We start from the raw sequence: 18309 nt of genomic DNA, 5'->3' as shown, positions 1-18309 counted from the left end.
AGCGACATCACAGCAGGATCCTGATCGCTGCTGCGTGTCAAACTAAACGATATCGCTAGCGAGGACGCTGCAACGTCACGGATCGCTAGCGATATCGTTACAAAGTCGTTTCGTGTGAAGGTACCTTTAGTTATCTGGAGTCCGTCTGGTGGAGGTGTGAATTGTGTCCATGTAGTGACTCATAAATCCAGGTGTTAAATTGAGTCCTAGTGTCAAAGAATTGAACATCTTCATTAGTTTGAATTCTCAAATTTTTCTTTCTCTGTCATCCTAAGGGTACGTTCACACAGGACTTTTTTGCTGCTTTTTTTTGCTGCTTTTTTTTATGCTAATTTTCAGCTGCTTTTTACAGTACCAGTAAAGCCTATGAGATTTCAGAAATCTCATGCACACACGTTGGTTTTTTGTTTGATCAGTATTTTCTGCTTTGCTGCTTTTTTTGGACATAGGGCATGTCACTTCTTTCAGCGTTTTTGCAGCGTTTTTTCACCCATTGACTTGAATGGGTGATGAAAAAAACGCTGCAAAAACGGTGAAAAAACGCATGTAGCATTATTTGCTGCGTTTTTTGTGCAGAAAATCATGGCCAGCAGGAAGGGATCTCACAGCCAAGAGCTTAGGGGTGTGGTTAGTGAGGTGTGAAGAGCCATTGTGAGCCATTGTGAGGTGTCCTGATTGTGATCTATTGTGAGGGAGTTCCTGGTAGTAAGGTGTGAAGAGCCATTGTGAGGTGTGAAGAGCCATTGTGAGGTGTCCTAGCAGCTGAAAATTGGCATAAAAAAAGCAGCAAAAATCTGCAGCAAAAATCTGCAGCAAAAAAGTCCTGTGTGAACGTACCCAAAAAACGCACCAAATACGCACCAAAATAACGCACCTAAATTAGCATAAAAAAAAGCAGCAAAAAAGTCCTGTGTGAACGTACCCTTAATATAACCTTTTAGTATTAAGACTTTTAAGTCTGTCATACAATGTCCAGGTCCAGAGAAATGTTTTCCCACAGGCGTGTCCATTTCATTCCTGATTGTGTGTCTGTGTAGATTCATCCTAGTTGGTAGTTTTTACATGGTTTCCCCAATATAGATACTTCCAGGGCACCTCGTACATTGTATCATGTACACCACGTTGGAGGATGTACATGAGAAGGAACCCGTGACCTTATAGTCCTGATTTGTGTTTGGTACACGGACTATATCTGTTGGTAATATGTGGGTACACGTTTTGCATTTTTTATTGTTACAGGGGAATGTGCCCGTCACTGATGGTGATGAGAGGACACTTCTGACAAGGAGATTCCTTAAGTTAGGGGGCCATTTATAGGAGAGAAGTGGAAGTTCTGGGAATATGTCTTTCAGTTTGTGGTCTCTGGAATATGGGATGGAGATCAGCACCAATTTCCCTTAGGATGCTCATGTGGGGGTTGTATGTGACCACAAGAGGCACCCTGTTGTTGTCCTCCCTCAGTGTGTAATCCATGTGGCTATTTCTTGGGACCCTTGTAGCCCTGTGGATCTGTTCATCTATTACCAGTGGATGGTATCCTTCTTGTAGGAATGTGTTCCTCAGTGATAGCAGCTGTAGTTCCCTTTCTTTACTGTCTGAACAGATCCGAATATATCTCAGAGCTTGACTGTAGATGATGGATTTTTTGGTGTGTCTTGAATGAAAGCTGTCCCATCTAAGATATGCCGGACGTCCTGTGGGCTTATGGTAAATTGAGGTTTGTATGGCGTTGTCCTTGATGTATATGGTCATGTCCAGAAAATGTATTTGGATCTTTCAAAAGTTGAGGGTAAGCTTGATGGTTGGGTGGTACTTGTTGAAGTTATTGTGGAAGGTTAGTAGATTATCTTTTGAGCCTGTCCAGATTATTAGCAGATCATCAATGTAGCGGAAGTATGCAAGAGGTTTAATAGAGCAAGATGACAAAAATTCTTACTCCAGTTTCGCCATAAATAAGATAGCATATTGTGCAGACATTTTGCTTCCCATGGCGCTGCCCATACACTGTTCGTATAAATTGTTCCCAAAAGAAAAATAGTTGTGATGAAGCACAAACCTGATCTTGCCACAGTGCTGATTCTGTGGCTAGATTGTTCATTTGAAGGAAATATTTCCATGCTGCAATTCCATCCTCATGAGGAATGTTGGAATAGAGAGACTCTACATCCATGGTGGCTAGTGTCGTGTCCTCTGGAAGTGGGCCCAGCGCTGACAATTTGCAAAGAGTATCCGTGATGTCCTGGATATAGCTGGGTGTGCACTTCACTAAGGGTTTCAGAATGTTCTCCACCCAGCCTGAGATATTCTCAGTTAAAGTCCCAATACCAGAGGTGATAGGCCTCCTAGGATTACCTTCTTTATGTATTTTAGGCAACATGTAGAAGGTACCTGTTTGGGAATTGTCTGGTGTAAGTTCCAGCGTTGAGGATGAAGTAGAATCAAATCCATTAATGATATGTGTTAGTTCCTCTATGTATTTTTGGTCGGATCTCCCTGAAGTGGAGTAGCATTTTATATCCAAGATTTGTGTGTTTGCTTCCTGGATGTAATCTGTCGTGTTCATTATGACTACAGCTCCTCCTTTGTCTGCTGGCTTGATGATGATATTGTTATTGGCTTTTAAAATTGTATGGCTTTTCTTTCCTCCATAGTGATATTTTGCGGCACTTTATGGTGTCTGTCCAAAATGTCAGATGTAACTTTTTTACGGAAACAGTCAATGTAGTGATCCAGAGTTTGGTTGTGGCCAGGTTGCGGAGTCCAGCTTGTCCTCTTTCTTTTTTGCTGTGTCGTTTACATTGTCTTGTTATATGATATCTGTTATGAAAGAATTCTTTGAGTAGAAATCTGTGGAAGAATTCCTCGATATCGCTACAGAACGGAGCCCTATCAAGCTGTTTTGTAGGACAGAATGTTAGTCCCTTTGATAGAACATGCATTTCTCCTGTGCTTGGCTCATATTGTGGACATGCCTGTGGGAAAACATTTCTCTGGAACTAGACATTGTATGACAGACTTAAAAGTCTTAATACTAAAAGGTCATTTTAAGGATGACAGAGAAAGAAAAATATCAGAATTCAAACTAATGAAGATGTTCAATTCTTTGACACTAGAACTCAATTTAACTCCTGGATTTACGACTCACTACATGGATACAATTCACACCTCCGCCAGGACTCCAGATACCTAAGAACATCATTCTCACTCCCTTTCCATTTGTAACAAAATGACTACCGTATATACTCGAGTATAAGCCGACCCGAGTATAAGCAGAGACCCCTAATTTTGCCACAAAAAACTGGGAAAACTTAATGACACGAGTATAAGCCTAGGGTAGGAAATGCAGCAGCTCCTGGTAAATTTCAAAAATAAAAATAGATACTAATAAAAGTAAAATTAATTGAGACATCAGTAGGTTGTGTTTTTGAATATCCATATTGAATCAGGAGCCCCATATAATGTTCCATAGAGTTCATGATGGGCCCCATAAGATGCCCCATAATAAAATATGCCCCATATAATGCTACATAAAGTTCATGATGGGCCCCATAAGATGCTTCATAGAAAATATGCCCCATACAATGCTGCATAGGTTGATTATGGCCCCATAGAAAATATGCCCTATACAATGCTGCATAGGTTGATTATGACCCCATAAGATGCTCCATAGATAATGTGTCCCATACAGTGCTGAATAGATTATGGCCCCATAAGATGCTCCATAGATAATGTGCCCCATACAATGCTGCATAGGTTGATTATGGCCCCATAAGATGCTCCACAGATAATGTGCCCCATACAATGCTGCACAAAGGCTGATTATGGCCCCATAAGATACTCCATAGAAACATTTGCCTCATATAATGCTGCACAAAGGTTGATTATAGCCCCATAAGATGCACCATAGATAATGTGCCCCATACAAAGCTGCATAGGTTGATTATGGCCCCATAGAAAATATGCCCCATACAATGCTGCACAAAGGCTGATTATGGCCCCGTAAGATACTCCATAGAAACATTTGCCCCATATAATGCTGCACAAAGGTTGATTATGGCCCCATAAGATGCTCCATAGAAACAGTTGCCCCATAGCCATCTGCTGCGATAAAAAAAAAAATACACACACTCACCTCTTGTCCGGAGCAGGCCCCCGGCACTTACGATATTCACCTGTCCCCGTTCCACCACTGTGCGCTGCTCCTCTTCCGTGTTTTCCGCAGTGACTGTTCAGGCAGAGGGCGGTGCGCACTAAACACGTCATCGCGCTCTCTGACCTGAACGTCACAGGCAGAGGACGTGGAAGTGGAGCGGCGCACAGCGGTGGAACGGGGACAGGTGAATATCGCGCAATGCTCACCCTCCCCGTTATACTCTCCTGCTCCCGGCGTGGTCCCTAGCAGCTTCTCACTGACAGTTGGTCTCCGGGCACCCGCAGCTTCTTCCTGTGTTCAGCGGTCACATCACACCGCTCATTAAAGTAATGAATATGTGTCCATATTCATTACTTTAATGAGCGGTACCACGTGCCCGCTGAACACAGGAAGAAGCTGTGGGGGCCAGAGCTGCAGGAACATGCAGAGACACGCCGGGAGCAGGTAAGTATGATTTGACAGCTGCCGCTCCTCCTTCCCCGCCGACCCCTGGGACAACGACTCTAGTATAAGCCAAGAGGGGCACTTTCAGTCTAAAAAAATGGGCTGAAAATCTTGGCTAATACTCGAGTATATACGGTAATTAGATTTCCTTGGTTTATCTTTAGGAGGCATCACACCTCCTGAAGCCATGTCCTACTGTAGTATTCCTTAAATGTTGTGCTTTTTTCTTATTAACCCATTTGTAATCTTGCCTGAAGAAGGAGCCACTGTGCTCTGAAAGCTGCAAACATATTATTTTCTGGTTAGCCAATAAAGGTATCACTCCTAGAATACTTTTGTCATCATTGGGCAGAAAAGTATTCACATCGATTTTTCTGGCTAACACGGTACCACAATACAATTTGTTATTGTACATCCTGTTATTGTACAGGAAAGATATATATCTTGGTACCGTGTAAGCCAGTAGATAGAAAAATATTTAGAATTGAGAGTCCTCAGTGGTCGATACCTTTTAATGGCTAGCTGAAAAGATGGCAACAAATTGCAAGCTTTCGAGACTACTCAGGTCTCTTCATCAGGCGAGACTAAAAGAAATCCTGAAGAATCACATATTTATATATATCTTTCCTGTATGTAGACTGGACACCTCCACCTGGATGCAACCCTCATTTGGATAAATATATAGACACCTTCAGACACTTGATAAAATCCACAAAGTCCAAAAAAAGAAGAAAATGCAAATACCCGCACTGCTGGCAAAACGCGATCACCTATCTGCGTGCTGTAATGTGCTGTACCAGTACCTCTGCCTCCTACACCTTGCAGGGGCACAAGGGGTGCTTATCCAAAAAAGTGCATGTTGTCCAAAGGTAAAAAGAGAAAAAGTAGTTAGCACTCACCAAGCCCGCTGCTGCAAACAAGTAGCGCGAAACAGCTGTCATCCTTCAGACATCATGTTCTCCCTGTCCTTGTCCTAATAAAGACTTGTTTGCAGCAGCGGGCTTGGTGAGTGCGAACTACTTTTTCTCTTTTTACCTTCGGTAAAAACTAACAGATACTAACAGAAGACAAGCATCCAACATCAGTGCCTAGGAGAGAAAGGTACAGTCTCTGAAGACCAACAAAGAAATGATCATCAAACCTGCTGACAAGGGAGGTGCAATAGTCATGATGAACACATCAGACTATATGAAGGAAGCAAACAGACAAGAGCAATCAATTCATGTGTGGGCACCCTTACTGAGCAGGTATCTGGATGGGTAGAGGGTATTCTTAAACCCCTGGTAAAGGATACACGCAGCTTCATTCAGGATACAACTGACCTATTGAATAAACTATCAGCAATAGGTCCTCTACCAGAAGGAACCATCCTGGCCACCATGGATGTGGAATCTTTGTACTCCAATATCCCACACCAGGATGGATTAAATGCCTGCAAATTCTTCCTGGAAAACACAGGGACTGAAGCGGATTCTGTGGTGAAACTTATAAAATTCATCCTCACCCACAATTACTTTGAATTTGACAAGAAGATCTATCTACAGGAGACTGACACAGCAATGGGAAGTAAAATGGCCCCACAGTATGCAAATCTTTTCATGGCCAAGCTTGAAAGCGACTTTTTGTCCTCATGTCCCATCAGGCCTCTGGCCTACTACCGCTACATTGATTCAAGAAAAGCACATCCAGCCCATGAATGGCAGCACTTCCCAGGACTCACATTCAAAGATGATATTTCATATATTTTTTTTTTCATAACTTAAAATAGAAGAGATACAACGCGTTTCGGATACAGTATATATCCTTCTTCAGGTATCATAAAAACACAGTACAAAGGGGATTTGTAAAAAAATATGAAATATCATCTTTGAATGTGAGTCCTGGGAAGCGCTGCCATTCATGGGCTGGATGTGCTTTTCTTGTATTACTCATCCTGTGTGAGCCGGACTCTGGCTCTTTCACTTGGATCCACCCGAGGCAAGCTGCAAGCCCTGTATATTGAAAAGTATCTCAGAGGGAATTTTGAGGATACATAATCTAAAGCCATTTCAGTCTTTTATCAGGTGAGTGCATAAAATTGTGCACCCTTTAAAGACTATAATATTGTGTTTACGCACTTAGGGCGCCGCGATTTGTCTGTTCTTCTTTCCCAAACAGGTTTTTTTGTATACCGCTACATTGATGACATGTTAATCATCTGGACGGAGTCTGAGCCACAGCTAAAGACGTTCCATGAACAGTTTAATCAATTTCATCTTACCCTCAACTTGACACTCAACTATTCCTGTACTGAAATTAACTTTTTGGACACCATCATTAAGCTGCAGAACAATAAAATAGAGACATCCCTGTATCAGAAGCCAATCGACCGTCCAACATACCTTAAATGGGGCAGTTTCCATCCAAAACACCTAAAAACTCTATTGTCTACAGCCAAGCCATCAGATGCAATCGCATATGTTCCAACCCCATGGATAGGGATGAACACCTTGGTCGCCTCAGAAAGACCTTTTTGAATCAGGGCTACCATCCTAGAACAATTGAAAACCAGATTACAATAGCCACCAGAATATCAAGGAATCACCTGCTACATTACAAAAGAAAACAACCGGGTGTCTCTAGTAGTTACCTACAATCCAAATCTGGAGGTGCTAAGGGGAGCTGCACGGAAATTACAGCCTTTACTACAAAAAGAAGCCCGATTACAATCCATTTTTCCAGACCTCCCCCCACTACTGTGTTTTAGGCAACCCCCAAATCTAAGAAGTATCATTGTCAGAAGCTCCCTGTCCTCTCCAAAAGCTGCAAGAACCTTTCCTTGCAACTAGAAAAAAAAATGTAAAACCTGTCAATTTTTAATGAATACGGACAAGATAAAGATCCCCAACTCACATCAGGACTACAAGATCCCAGGTACTTTCAGCTGCGTCACTTCTAATGTGGTGTACCTAATTATTTGTACTAAATGTCCAACTGGGGGTCTGTATGTGGGGGGAGACAGGGCAAAAGCTTAGAACAAGAATGAATTCTCACCGCCATACAATAAGAGAAAAAAGAATGGATCTACCTGTGGCAATACATTTTTGTCTCTCAAATCATAACATTATGGACATGAAATTACTTGTTTTAAAAGGTAGCTTCAAATCTAAGAGAGACAGAAGAGTATGGGAATATAAACTGATGACGACCTTTGACAGTCTTAGTGCAGGAATGAATGTGTCGCATGGATTTATGTCTTTCTACATCAACTAAGGAACTTGCCCCTCAGACCATGTGGGATCATCACAACAGAACCAGACCCCAGAGGACAATAAAACATTCCTTATCTAAGAACTGGTCCAATATTTATGGACATAACTATTTATCACTCATGGTAATTCTGCCTCGTCACCTGTCTTATCCATGGTTTTGTCTTTTTTCTGTGATGTGTTGTGCATAAATATGTGATTCTTCAGAATTTCTTTTAGTCTTCGCCTGATGAAGAGACTTGCGTAGTCTCGAAAGCTTGCAATTAGTTACCATCTTTTCAGTTAGCCATTGCAAGGTATCAACCACTGAGGACTCTCAATTCTAAATATTTTTGTTATTGTACAGAAATTCACACTTGGCCCTCACTGCTCAATTAATGTTGTCGATCATTAACTCCTTAACCCTATATGACGTACTATCCCGTCGAGGTGACCTGGGACTTTATTCCCAGGGACAAGATAGTACGTCATATGCGATCGGCCGCACTCACTATCGCAGCTGACATCCGGCACAATGTGCCAGGAGCAGTCACGGACCGCTCCTGGCATATTAACCCCCGGAACACTGCAAACATGATAGGGAAGCAGAGGGGGCTCCCTGCGTGCTTCCCTGAGACCCTCGGAGCACCGCGATGTGATCGCGTTGCTCAGAGGGTCTCCTACCTCCTCCTCCCTGCAGGCCCCGGATCCAATATGGCCACGGGGCTGCTTCCGGGTCCTGCAATGAGGTGGCTTGCAAGCGCCTGCTCAGAGCTAGCGCTTGCAAGCCTCCCGCAGTGCACATCAGATCGCTGATCTGACACAGGGCTTTGCAAAGTGTCAGATCAGCGATCTGATCCTATAATATGATGTCCCCCCCGGAGCCATGTTATAAAGTTAAGAAAAAAAAATTGACATATGTAAAGAAAAAAAAAAAATTACCAAAAAAAAAAAAAAAATTGTTCCCAGAAATACATTTCTTCATCTAAAAAAAAAAATCAAACAAACAATAAAAGTACACATTTAGTATCGCCGCATCCGTAACGACCCCTTCAGTAAACACCGTAAAAAAGAAAAAAAAAAAGAGGCAAAAAAACGCTTTGATATCATACCACCGAACAAAAACTGGAATAACACGCGATAAAAAATACGGATATAAATAACCATGGTACCGCTGAAAATGTCATCTTGTCCCGCAAAAAACAAGCCGCCATACAGCATCATCAGCGAAAAAATAAAAGAGCTGTAGTCCTCAGAATAAAGCGATGCAAAAATAATTATTTTTTCTTTAAAATAGTTTTTATTGTATAAAAGCGCCAAAACATAAAAAAAAGATATAAATGAGGTATTGCTGTAATCATACTGACCTGAAGAATAAAACTGCTTTAAACGTGGAACGGTATAAACGCCTCCCCCAAAAGAAATTCACAAATAGCTGGTTTTTGGTCATTCTGCCTCACAAAAATCGGAATAAAAAGCGATCAAAAAATGTCACGTACCGAAAATGGTACCAATAAAAATGTCAACTTGTCCCGCAAAAAACTAGACCCCACATGACTCTGTAGACCAAAATATGGAAAAATTGTAGCTCTCAAAATGTGGAGACGCAAAAACTATTTTTTTCAATAGGATTAGGGGATGTGTTTGGGTTAGGGTTTCAGTTATAATTGGGGGTTTCCACTGTTTAGGCACATCAGGGGCTCTCCAAACGCGACATGGCAACGCATCTCAATTTCAGCCAATTCTGCGTTGAAAAAGTAAAAACAGTGCTCCTTCCCTTCCGAGCTCTCCTGTGCGCCCAAACAGGGGTTTATCCCAATATTTGGGTATCAGCGTACTCAGGACAAATTGGACAACAACTTTTGGGGTCCAATTTCTTCTGTTACCCTTGGGAAAATAAAAATTTGGGGGCTAAAAAAACATTTTTGTGGGAACAATTTTTTTTATTTTCACGGCTCTGCGTTATAAACTGTACTGAAACACTTGGTGGTTCAAAGTTCTCACAGCACATCTAGGTAAGTTCCTTGGGGAGTCTAGTTTTCAATATGGGGTCACTTTTGGGGCTTTCTACTGTTTCGGTACATTAGGGGCTCTGCAAACGCAATGTGACACCTGCAGACCAATTCATCTAAGTCTGCATTCCAAACAGCGCTCCTTCCCTTGCGAGCTCTGCCATGCACCCAAACGGTGGTTCCCCCTCAGATATGGGGTATCAGCGTACTCAGGACAAATTGGACAACAACTTTTGTCTTCCAATTTCTCCTGTTACCCTTGGGAATATACAAAACTGGGGGGCTAAAAAAGAATTTTTGTGAAAAAAATAAAGAATTTATATTTTCACGGCTCTGCATTATAAACTTCTGTGAAGCACTTGGTGGGTCAAAGTGCTCACCACACATCTAGATAAGTTCCTTAGGGGGTCTACTTTCAAAAATGGTGTCACTTGCAGGGGGTTTCAAGGTTTAGGTACATCAGGGGCTCTGCAAACGCAACAATGGCGTCCCATCTCAATTCCAGTCAATTTTGCATTGAAAAGTCAAACAGCGCTCCTTCCCTTACGAGCTCTGCCATGCACCCAAACAGTGGTTTACCCCCACATATGGGGTATCAGCGTACTCAGGACAAATTTTACAACAACTTTTAGGGGTCCATTTTCTCCTGTTTCCATTGGTAAAATAAAAGAAATTGGAGCTGAAGTAAATTTTTTGTGAAAAAAAAGTTAAATTTTCATTTTTTTTTAACATTCCAAAAATTCCTGTGAAACACTTGAAGGGTTAATAAACTTCTTGAATGTGGTTTTGAGCACCTTGAGGGGTGCAGTTTTTAGAACGGTGTCAAACTTGGTTATTTTCGATCACATAGACCCCTCAAAATGACTTCAAATGTCATGTGGTCCCGAAAAAAAAAAAATTGGTTTTAAAAATGAGAAATTGCTGGTCAATTTTTAACTCTTATAACTCCCTAACACAAAAAAATTATGGTTCCAAGATTATGCTGATGTAAAGTAGACATGTGGGAAATGTTACTTCTTTAGTATTTTGTTTGACATATCTCTGTGATTTAAAGGCAAAAAAACTCAAAGTTGGAAAATTGTGAAATTTTCAAAATTTTCGCCACATTTCCATTTTTTTCATAAATAAAAGCAGGTAATATCAAACAAATTTTACCACAATCATGAAGTACAATATGTCACGAGAAAATGTCATAATCATCAGGATCTGTCATAATCATCAGGATCTGTTGAAGCATTCCAGAGTTATAACCTCATAAAGGGACAGTGGTCAGAATTGTAAAAACTGGCCTGGTCACTAACGTGCAAACCACCCTTGGGGCTTAAGGGGTTAAAGCAAAGTTTGGCCAGAAAGACTGGACCTGGTCTTGTAGGGACCATATGAGCACATTCAGCAGCACAGAAGGGAGAGAAGGTAGATTCAGAAAATAAGATATCAGGGTTATAGGAAGCCAACAGCATCATTACCCTCCGCTTTCTCTTACAGGCCCATCATAATAATGTTCCTCAAGTGATTTTCTAACTTGTCAGTACATTCTACGTGTGCTGTCATTTGGCTTTGTAGTTTACAGATCTGGGCAGGTAACGGTCACCGTCTTCTATCCCCAGAGGGTAGGTGGATCCTCCAGGTTGTAAGCTCTATATAAAAGGGCTTTAATGCCCAAAGTCATTTGAACAGTTTTGAATGGAGGAGAATGTTGTGGTCTAGAGGCAAAATGGCGATCATGGTAATACAGCCGGACTACACCACGGACAAAGTAGCCACAGACGGTGACTGAGAAGAATCTGTGACTTCTCTGCATTTAGTGGTTACTACTCACCTGGGTAGTCATATGTAGGAATCTCCTCTTTACAACACTCATCACCCCTCACATATGTCTCTGTAGTATTAATATGGGTCAGATCTTCACCCTGAAACAAATATTGAGAAAAATCACAGACAGATGGAGAAGTCACATCTATGATAAGCTCTAATCCTGCCATCTCCACCATTCTCATTACACAAGTATAAAACATAATACTGGGGGATAAAACAAGACTGAGCACAAGACCTTCACAGCCATCTACACATCATAGGGGAGATCTCATGACACCTTCTCTCCATCTACCTGATGATCCTGAGGAAAATTAGGATCTTCTTGTTTACAGTCCTGTGGAAGAAGAGGACGGGAACATCTCTCTGGTGTTGTCCTCTTACTGGATAGATCTGGAGGAAACACATACAGGGACTGAATTCATTCTTTACATACAGATAATTATAGGCCATGTGTATTTAGTCCTGTCTATTACCTGGTGATGTGAGGGGCTGGGGAACCTCCATCATGATGTCCTTGTACACATCTTTGTGTCCTGCTAAATACTCCCACTCCTCCATGGAGAAATAGATGGCGACATCCTGACACCTTATAGGAACCTGACACATACAATTATACTATGATCCCTCCGATCCCTTCATAGCGTTACTGTATAATGTCCCAGCATTCCCAGCAGTGTCACCTCTCCAGTCAGCAGCTCAATCATCTTGTAGGTGAGTTCTAGGATCTTCTGGTCATTGATGTCCTCATGGATCAGGGGGTGAGGTGGAGGACCCATGATTGGGCTCAGGGGTCTTCCCCATCCCTCAGACACAGGGTCCTGACAACTCTCACTAGAGGTCTTCTTCACTACTGTGTAATCCTGGTTATGGAGAGACACATTAATAAATCTCACTACAGACATTTCCAGAGTCCTCACCTCTCCAGTTCTATCCATTTGTTATTCCCATAGATGAGAATGATGTAATGTGACATCATCAGAATCTCTCACCTCTCCAGTAAGCCGGAAGAGGATCTCTAGGGTGAGGTGTAATATTTTCTCTGCCATCTTGTCTCTGTCCATATCCATCTTTGATGGATAAATCAGGAAAATTTTCTTATGTAGATCTTCACCGAGAGGATCCGATATTGTAGAGACCTGAATGAGAAGAAGATGAGCCGATGTAACATCATAAAAATCCTGTGTAATAATACAATTACTGGAGATAATAAGGGGAAACATATGAGATTTATTATTTTACAGTATTCAGTTTTCTTCTTTACATCTACTAATAAAACCTATATATTTTAGGCCACAGACAACAAGCAGTTTCTTCCTCGGAGTTGGCAGCTGAATACGTTTCTCATAGACTCATCTTCCATAACGCTAATTCTCGTCTCATTTCCCGACACTGGAATCGGCATTAGCAATACTGCAGGAGATATTCATTACATGTGACAGGAGAAATAACGACTTCATGATGAGGACGACATCTTCATCTCCTACTACGGCTCTAGAAACATATTTGTCCAGAGTCGGTCACTGACTCCATCACCACCGGCCTCTATATGAAGGTTTCCCGTCTTCCCCGCACTGTAATCTTCTATCACGTTAGATCTCAGCTCTGATTCACACACAGACGTTTGAGGCTTTTATAAAAGCTTTTTTGTTTCCACAAACACCGCAAACAAAATTATCTGATCACAAATAGAGATGGGAAAACCCGAACAGTAAAGTTCGGCATCCGTACTGAACACCTACTGTTCGGGCACCGACACAGAACACGGACTTCACCAGAAAATCAGTGTTACTGTTCGGGTTCGGCTGTCCGAATACTGGGTGTTTGCTGCGCTGTCATGTGCATGACAATGGGGCAAACACCACTTCTGATCGGTGGGGAAATCCTTCCCGCCGGTCAGAGCTCCCAGCTGTGATCGGAGGTATAAAGTTTACCTCCGGTCACTGGTGTCAGCTGATGGGACTACTGCTCCCATCATCTGATACCTGCAGCTACTAATTAGTGAGAGGAGGAGCTGCGGATGGGAGTTTTCATTAGCTGCTCCTGCGCTGTAAATAAACAATTAGAAAAAAAAAAACTAGCGTAGGTTTTACTAACAAGCCAAACAAAACTCACAGTTGGGGGCTGCAACCCTCAGCTGTCAGCGTCAGCAAGGCTAGATAAGAAGAATAGAAGGGTCCCCATGCTGTTTTTTTATTTAAATAATTTAAATAAATGGCATGGGGTCCCCCCATTTTTGACAACCAGCCTTGCTAAAGCTCACAGCTGGGGGCTGGTATTCTCAGGTTGGTAAGGGGTCATTGTGAAGAAAACAGATTGTATCTTAATTTCCCAGACAATCATGTTTTTGGAAACCAAAAAGAACTGATTTTTTATCTGTATATTGGCTTTTGAATTTAAGTGTTTATGGCTGGTGGGTCAAGAAGACAGACTTGCCAACTGATATACTATCTAACATACTGTGTAAGGGTACTCTCACACTCTGCAACTTTCCAACAATCACGACCAGCGATACGACCTGGCCGTGATCGTTGGAAAGTCGTTGTGTGGTCGCTGGAGAGCTGTCACACAGACCGCTCTACAGCGACCAACGATGCCGAAGGCCCCGGGTAACCAGGGTAAACATCGGGTTACTAAGCGGAGGGCCGCGCTTAGTAACCCGATGTTTACCCTGGTTACTATTGTAAATGTAAAAAAAAAAAAAACGTACATACTCACATTCCGGTGTCCGTCAGGTCCCTTGCAGTCCGCTTCCCGCTCTGACTGAGTGCCGCCGTAAAGTGAAAGCAGAGCACAGCGGTGACGTCACCGCTGTGCTCTGCTTTCACTTTACGGCGGCACTCAGTCAGAGCGGGAAGCGGACTGCAAGGGACCTGACGGACACCGGAATGTGAGTATGTACGTTTTTTTTTTTTTACATTTACAATAGTAACCAGGGTAAACATCGGGTTACTAAGCGCGGCCCTCCGCTTAGTAACCCGATGTTTACCATGGTTACAAGCGAACGCATCGTTGGATCGGTGTCACACACACCGATCCAACGATGACAGCGGGAGATCCAGCGACGAAAGAAAGTTCCAAACGATCTGCAACGACGTACGATTCTCAGCAGGGTCCCTGATCGCTGCTGCGTGTCAGACACAGCGGTATCGTACCGTCGTAGCGACAAAAGTGCCACTGTGAGACAGTACCCTAAGTCTGTAATAGTGACTATGCATAGGGTGTGTTAAGCTTTGTTTATTCATGTGTGCTGATATGCTAATAGTGCTACGTAATCCCATCACCATTGTTTACCTTATTTTGATGTTGGACTGAAGGACCCTGGGTAATTCTAAAAAGAGCTTACAGGCCTCTAGTATAAAAGAGACTTCTTTTCTTCTGGTAAGGAACTCTTCAGGATCTTAGCCGAGGGTCTGTCGGACCCGGCTGAAGAACACAGGACTGCTCTCGGATATCTCCCTACGCTTGTTGTTACCTCCTCTCTGTGTGCATACCACAGATGGAGTAGCGACCCTGGGAGCTCGGATGTAACATCTACCATTATCTCGGTGAGTCAGCGGAAGGGTGAAACCCTGTAATGTGCACCATCTTGGGGTAAATGGTGGGATCGTTCTGTTTGCTATGGTGTGTTTTAGTTCAATAAAGTATTGCCACACTGTTTTACCTTAACCCTGTGTTGTCTGTGTAGTGTATTGCCCACCGGGAGATAGAGCGGGCGTTCAGTGGTATGAGCCCTGGTCCATGCAGTCTTGCTAAAGACAGCCGGGCCAGCGGACGAGAGCACCCACTGACCCCGTTTCTCCACAGTCATTGATATAGTCCCCCCAACCTTAAAACAGGAGCCCGTAGCCATCCAGAAAAGGCGCATCTATTAGATCAAAAGGGGAGAAGCCAGCGCTGTTTGTGGTCAGAAAGCAATACAAAAAGTGCACATGCACATATTAATTTCTAACTGTATATCAAAATGAGACATATAGCAAACAATTGATCAATTGTTTGAGCCACCCCGCCACGTCAAGGCATTCTCATGGGGCAGTCCTACTCTACGATTTTTATATTCGCTGTGCCATTACGGCCTCCTTAATATGTTAGAACCAAGACCACATTAATCCCACTCTACGTTTTTTTATTATATTCGCTGTGCCATTACGGCCTCCTAAATGTATTAAAAGCAGGACCATATTGAATAAAAACCATACCTGCAGCATTTCTGAATCAATCCCATGGCGCCAGAAAGGTTATGCGCAAATAAAGGTCGACCAGGTCCAAACATAGACATTTCATATCTGACCTCCACACTGCCTGACCAGCACCATAGATAAAGAGAGAGAGACAGGCCTATCTATTAGATGCACCATTACTGGAGCTTTACCCGGCTCTTCCCACTTGCCCTGTAGTGGTGGCAAGTGGAGTTAATATTTGTGAGGTTGATGTCACCTTTGTATTGTTAGGTGACATCAAGCTCACGGCTTAGTAATGGAGAGGTGTCTATAAGACACCCATCCATTACTAATCCTATAGTTGTATGGTAAAAGACACAGCCAGACTAAAATCCTTTATTTGAAAAAATGACACGGACTCCTTTATTAATCTCAATTAAACCATACTTACTGCATCGCCTAATCCCAGCGAATAAAATAAAAATCCAACAATATACCATACCTGTCCGTCGTTCTGTCCCACGCAGTAATCCATATCTGTGGGATAATTAGTTTTCAACCAGTATGACGCCAAGATGTGACCAATCCGGCTGAAAACTACTGGTGAATGAGCTCCTGAGAGCGCAGCATCTGTGAGCAGGTTGTGGGATGCAGTGATGCAAGAGAGGCAGAGCAAGGGTTAACAATTTGAACAGATTTAATATAACAGGGGTTAAACTCCTCGTAGGGAGATACAAAGGGAGGTTGAACAGTACAGTGGCGGATAAGCAACAAAAGTGAGCAGTAAACATAATAATGGCAGTTCCTGAAAATCACTTATCGTATCAAAGGCCTCTCAGTCTTTAGCTGTAGCTTTGGAGACAATGGTGCCAGCAGCAGGTGGTGTGGCTCCATTGGGATCTATCATGCAACGGTCCTTCTTCTGGCAGCACCAGTCGGTCTCTGGTACCTTCCGCTGAGCCCCTAGTCCATAGGTTGGTGCGGGCCACAGCAGGGCCGCAGCAATTCCAGAATCCGGCGTAGGGTGGTCCACGAGGATTAATTGGTCAGGCCACAAAAGTCTATCTGGTGCACGGCTCTCTCTCAGCAGCCCGGGCATTGTGCTCACAGATGAGGAACACACGGTAGCTCCCAGTCTGGTGAAGGCAGGACACCCAACTGCTCGGTCCTTCCTGGACACTTGGGTGACGGCAGGGACTGGTGGGCGCAGAGCAACGCAGCGTGGGTGCTCAAGGGAAGGAGCACACTCTTCAGCCTGATGCTCGTTCTCTGCCCGTGCCAAAACTGACTGCTTCAGAGTGTGCATTTCTTTGGGCACGTGCCCTGCTACTGGGTCAGGGGTTCAGTCAGGGCTTTTAAGCCTTTCCCCGGACAACAAGGGAAGCAGCCTCAGCAGTTCCGGGCCCGGTGCAGTGCAGGATCTTGCAGTCCAGTGCTTCTCCTTACACATCATTCACCAACGGTGACATCATCGAGGCCAGGCTGAACTGCGGTGACCTCCGAACCGTGGGAAAATGCCAAAGATGAAGTCACCGCTGGTGAATGATGGTGTGCTGGCAGCAGCTCATTCACCAGTGGTTTTCTGCCGGAACGGTTACATATTGGCGCTGTCCTGGTTGAAAACTAATTATCCCCCAGACATAGATTAAAGCGTGGGACAAAACGAAGGACAGGTATGGTACATTGTTTTTTTTTTTCATGTTATTTTTATTACAGGAGATCAAGGGCTTCACTGGGATAACTGGGATCGAGGGCTGGTATTCTCACGCTGGTAACAGGCCATTTATATAGCCCCCCCAGCCTAAAAACAGCAGCATGCAGGTGCCCAACAAAGAAGCACATATTAGATGTAGCGGTGGCAAGTGGGTTCATATTTGTGGGGTTTGTCACCTTTCTATTGTCTGGTTACATCAAGCTCACAACTTAGCAATGGATAAGTGTCTATAAGACACCTATCCATTACTAATCCTATAGTTACATGTTAAATAAAGGTACAATCAGAATAAAGTCTTTTATATGAAATAACACTAAACACAGTTTTACATTTTTATTAATACGCCTAATCCCAGTGAAGCCCTCGATCTCCTGTAATACAAATAAAAAATACATATATACCATACCTGTCCGTCAGCTTCTCCCACGCCGTAATCCATGGCTGGGGGCTAGTTTGCAACCTGGAAGGTGCCAAGATGTGACCGCCCCGGCTGAAAGCCACTGGTAAATGAGATGCTGAGAGCGCAGCATCATTGACCAGAGTGACATCATCACTGGCATTTTCCCATGGTCATGAGGTCACCGAAGTTCAGCCCGGACTTGATGTCACCGCTGGTGAATGATGTTGCGCTATCAGCCGGGACGGTTGCATCTTGGCACCGTCAAAGTTTAAAACTATTTAGCCCCCAGACATGGATTACAGCGTTGGACAGAACAATAGACAGGTATGGTATATTGTTGGTTTTTTATTTTATTTTTACTACAAGAGAACAAGGGCTTTGCTGGGA

The 18309-nt window shown here is 43.2% G+C and overlaps 1 protein-coding gene across 1 annotated transcript in view; it reads right to left on the bottom strand.

The window, feature by feature from the left end:
* The window catches only part of LOC143767926 (uncharacterized), a 60149-nt gene that overhangs the window by 13592 nt on the left and 28248 nt on the right, over positions 1–18309 (bottom strand). The window contains exons 8-12 of the mRNA XM_077256445.1: positions 12641–12787; positions 12332–12511; positions 12125–12248; positions 11944–12041; positions 11656–11746 (exon numbers count right to left, since the gene is read on the bottom strand). Coding sequence (XP_077112560.1) covers positions 11656–11746; positions 11944–12041; positions 12125–12248; positions 12332–12511; positions 12641–12787 — 640 coding nt within the window. The remainder of the gene's footprint in view (positions 1–11655; positions 11747–11943; positions 12042–12124; positions 12249–12331; positions 12512–12640; positions 12788–18309) is intronic.

This window comes from Ranitomeya variabilis, chromosome 4 (genome assembly GCF_051348905.1).
Source record: "Ranitomeya variabilis isolate aRanVar5 chromosome 4, aRanVar5.hap1, whole genome shotgun sequence".
In the NCBI taxonomy this organism is placed as follows: Eukaryota; Metazoa; Chordata; class Amphibia; order Anura; family Dendrobatidae; genus Ranitomeya; species Ranitomeya variabilis.
Note: the sequence above shows the minus strand (reverse complement) of the source record. Positions and strands in the feature narration are given on the sequence as shown.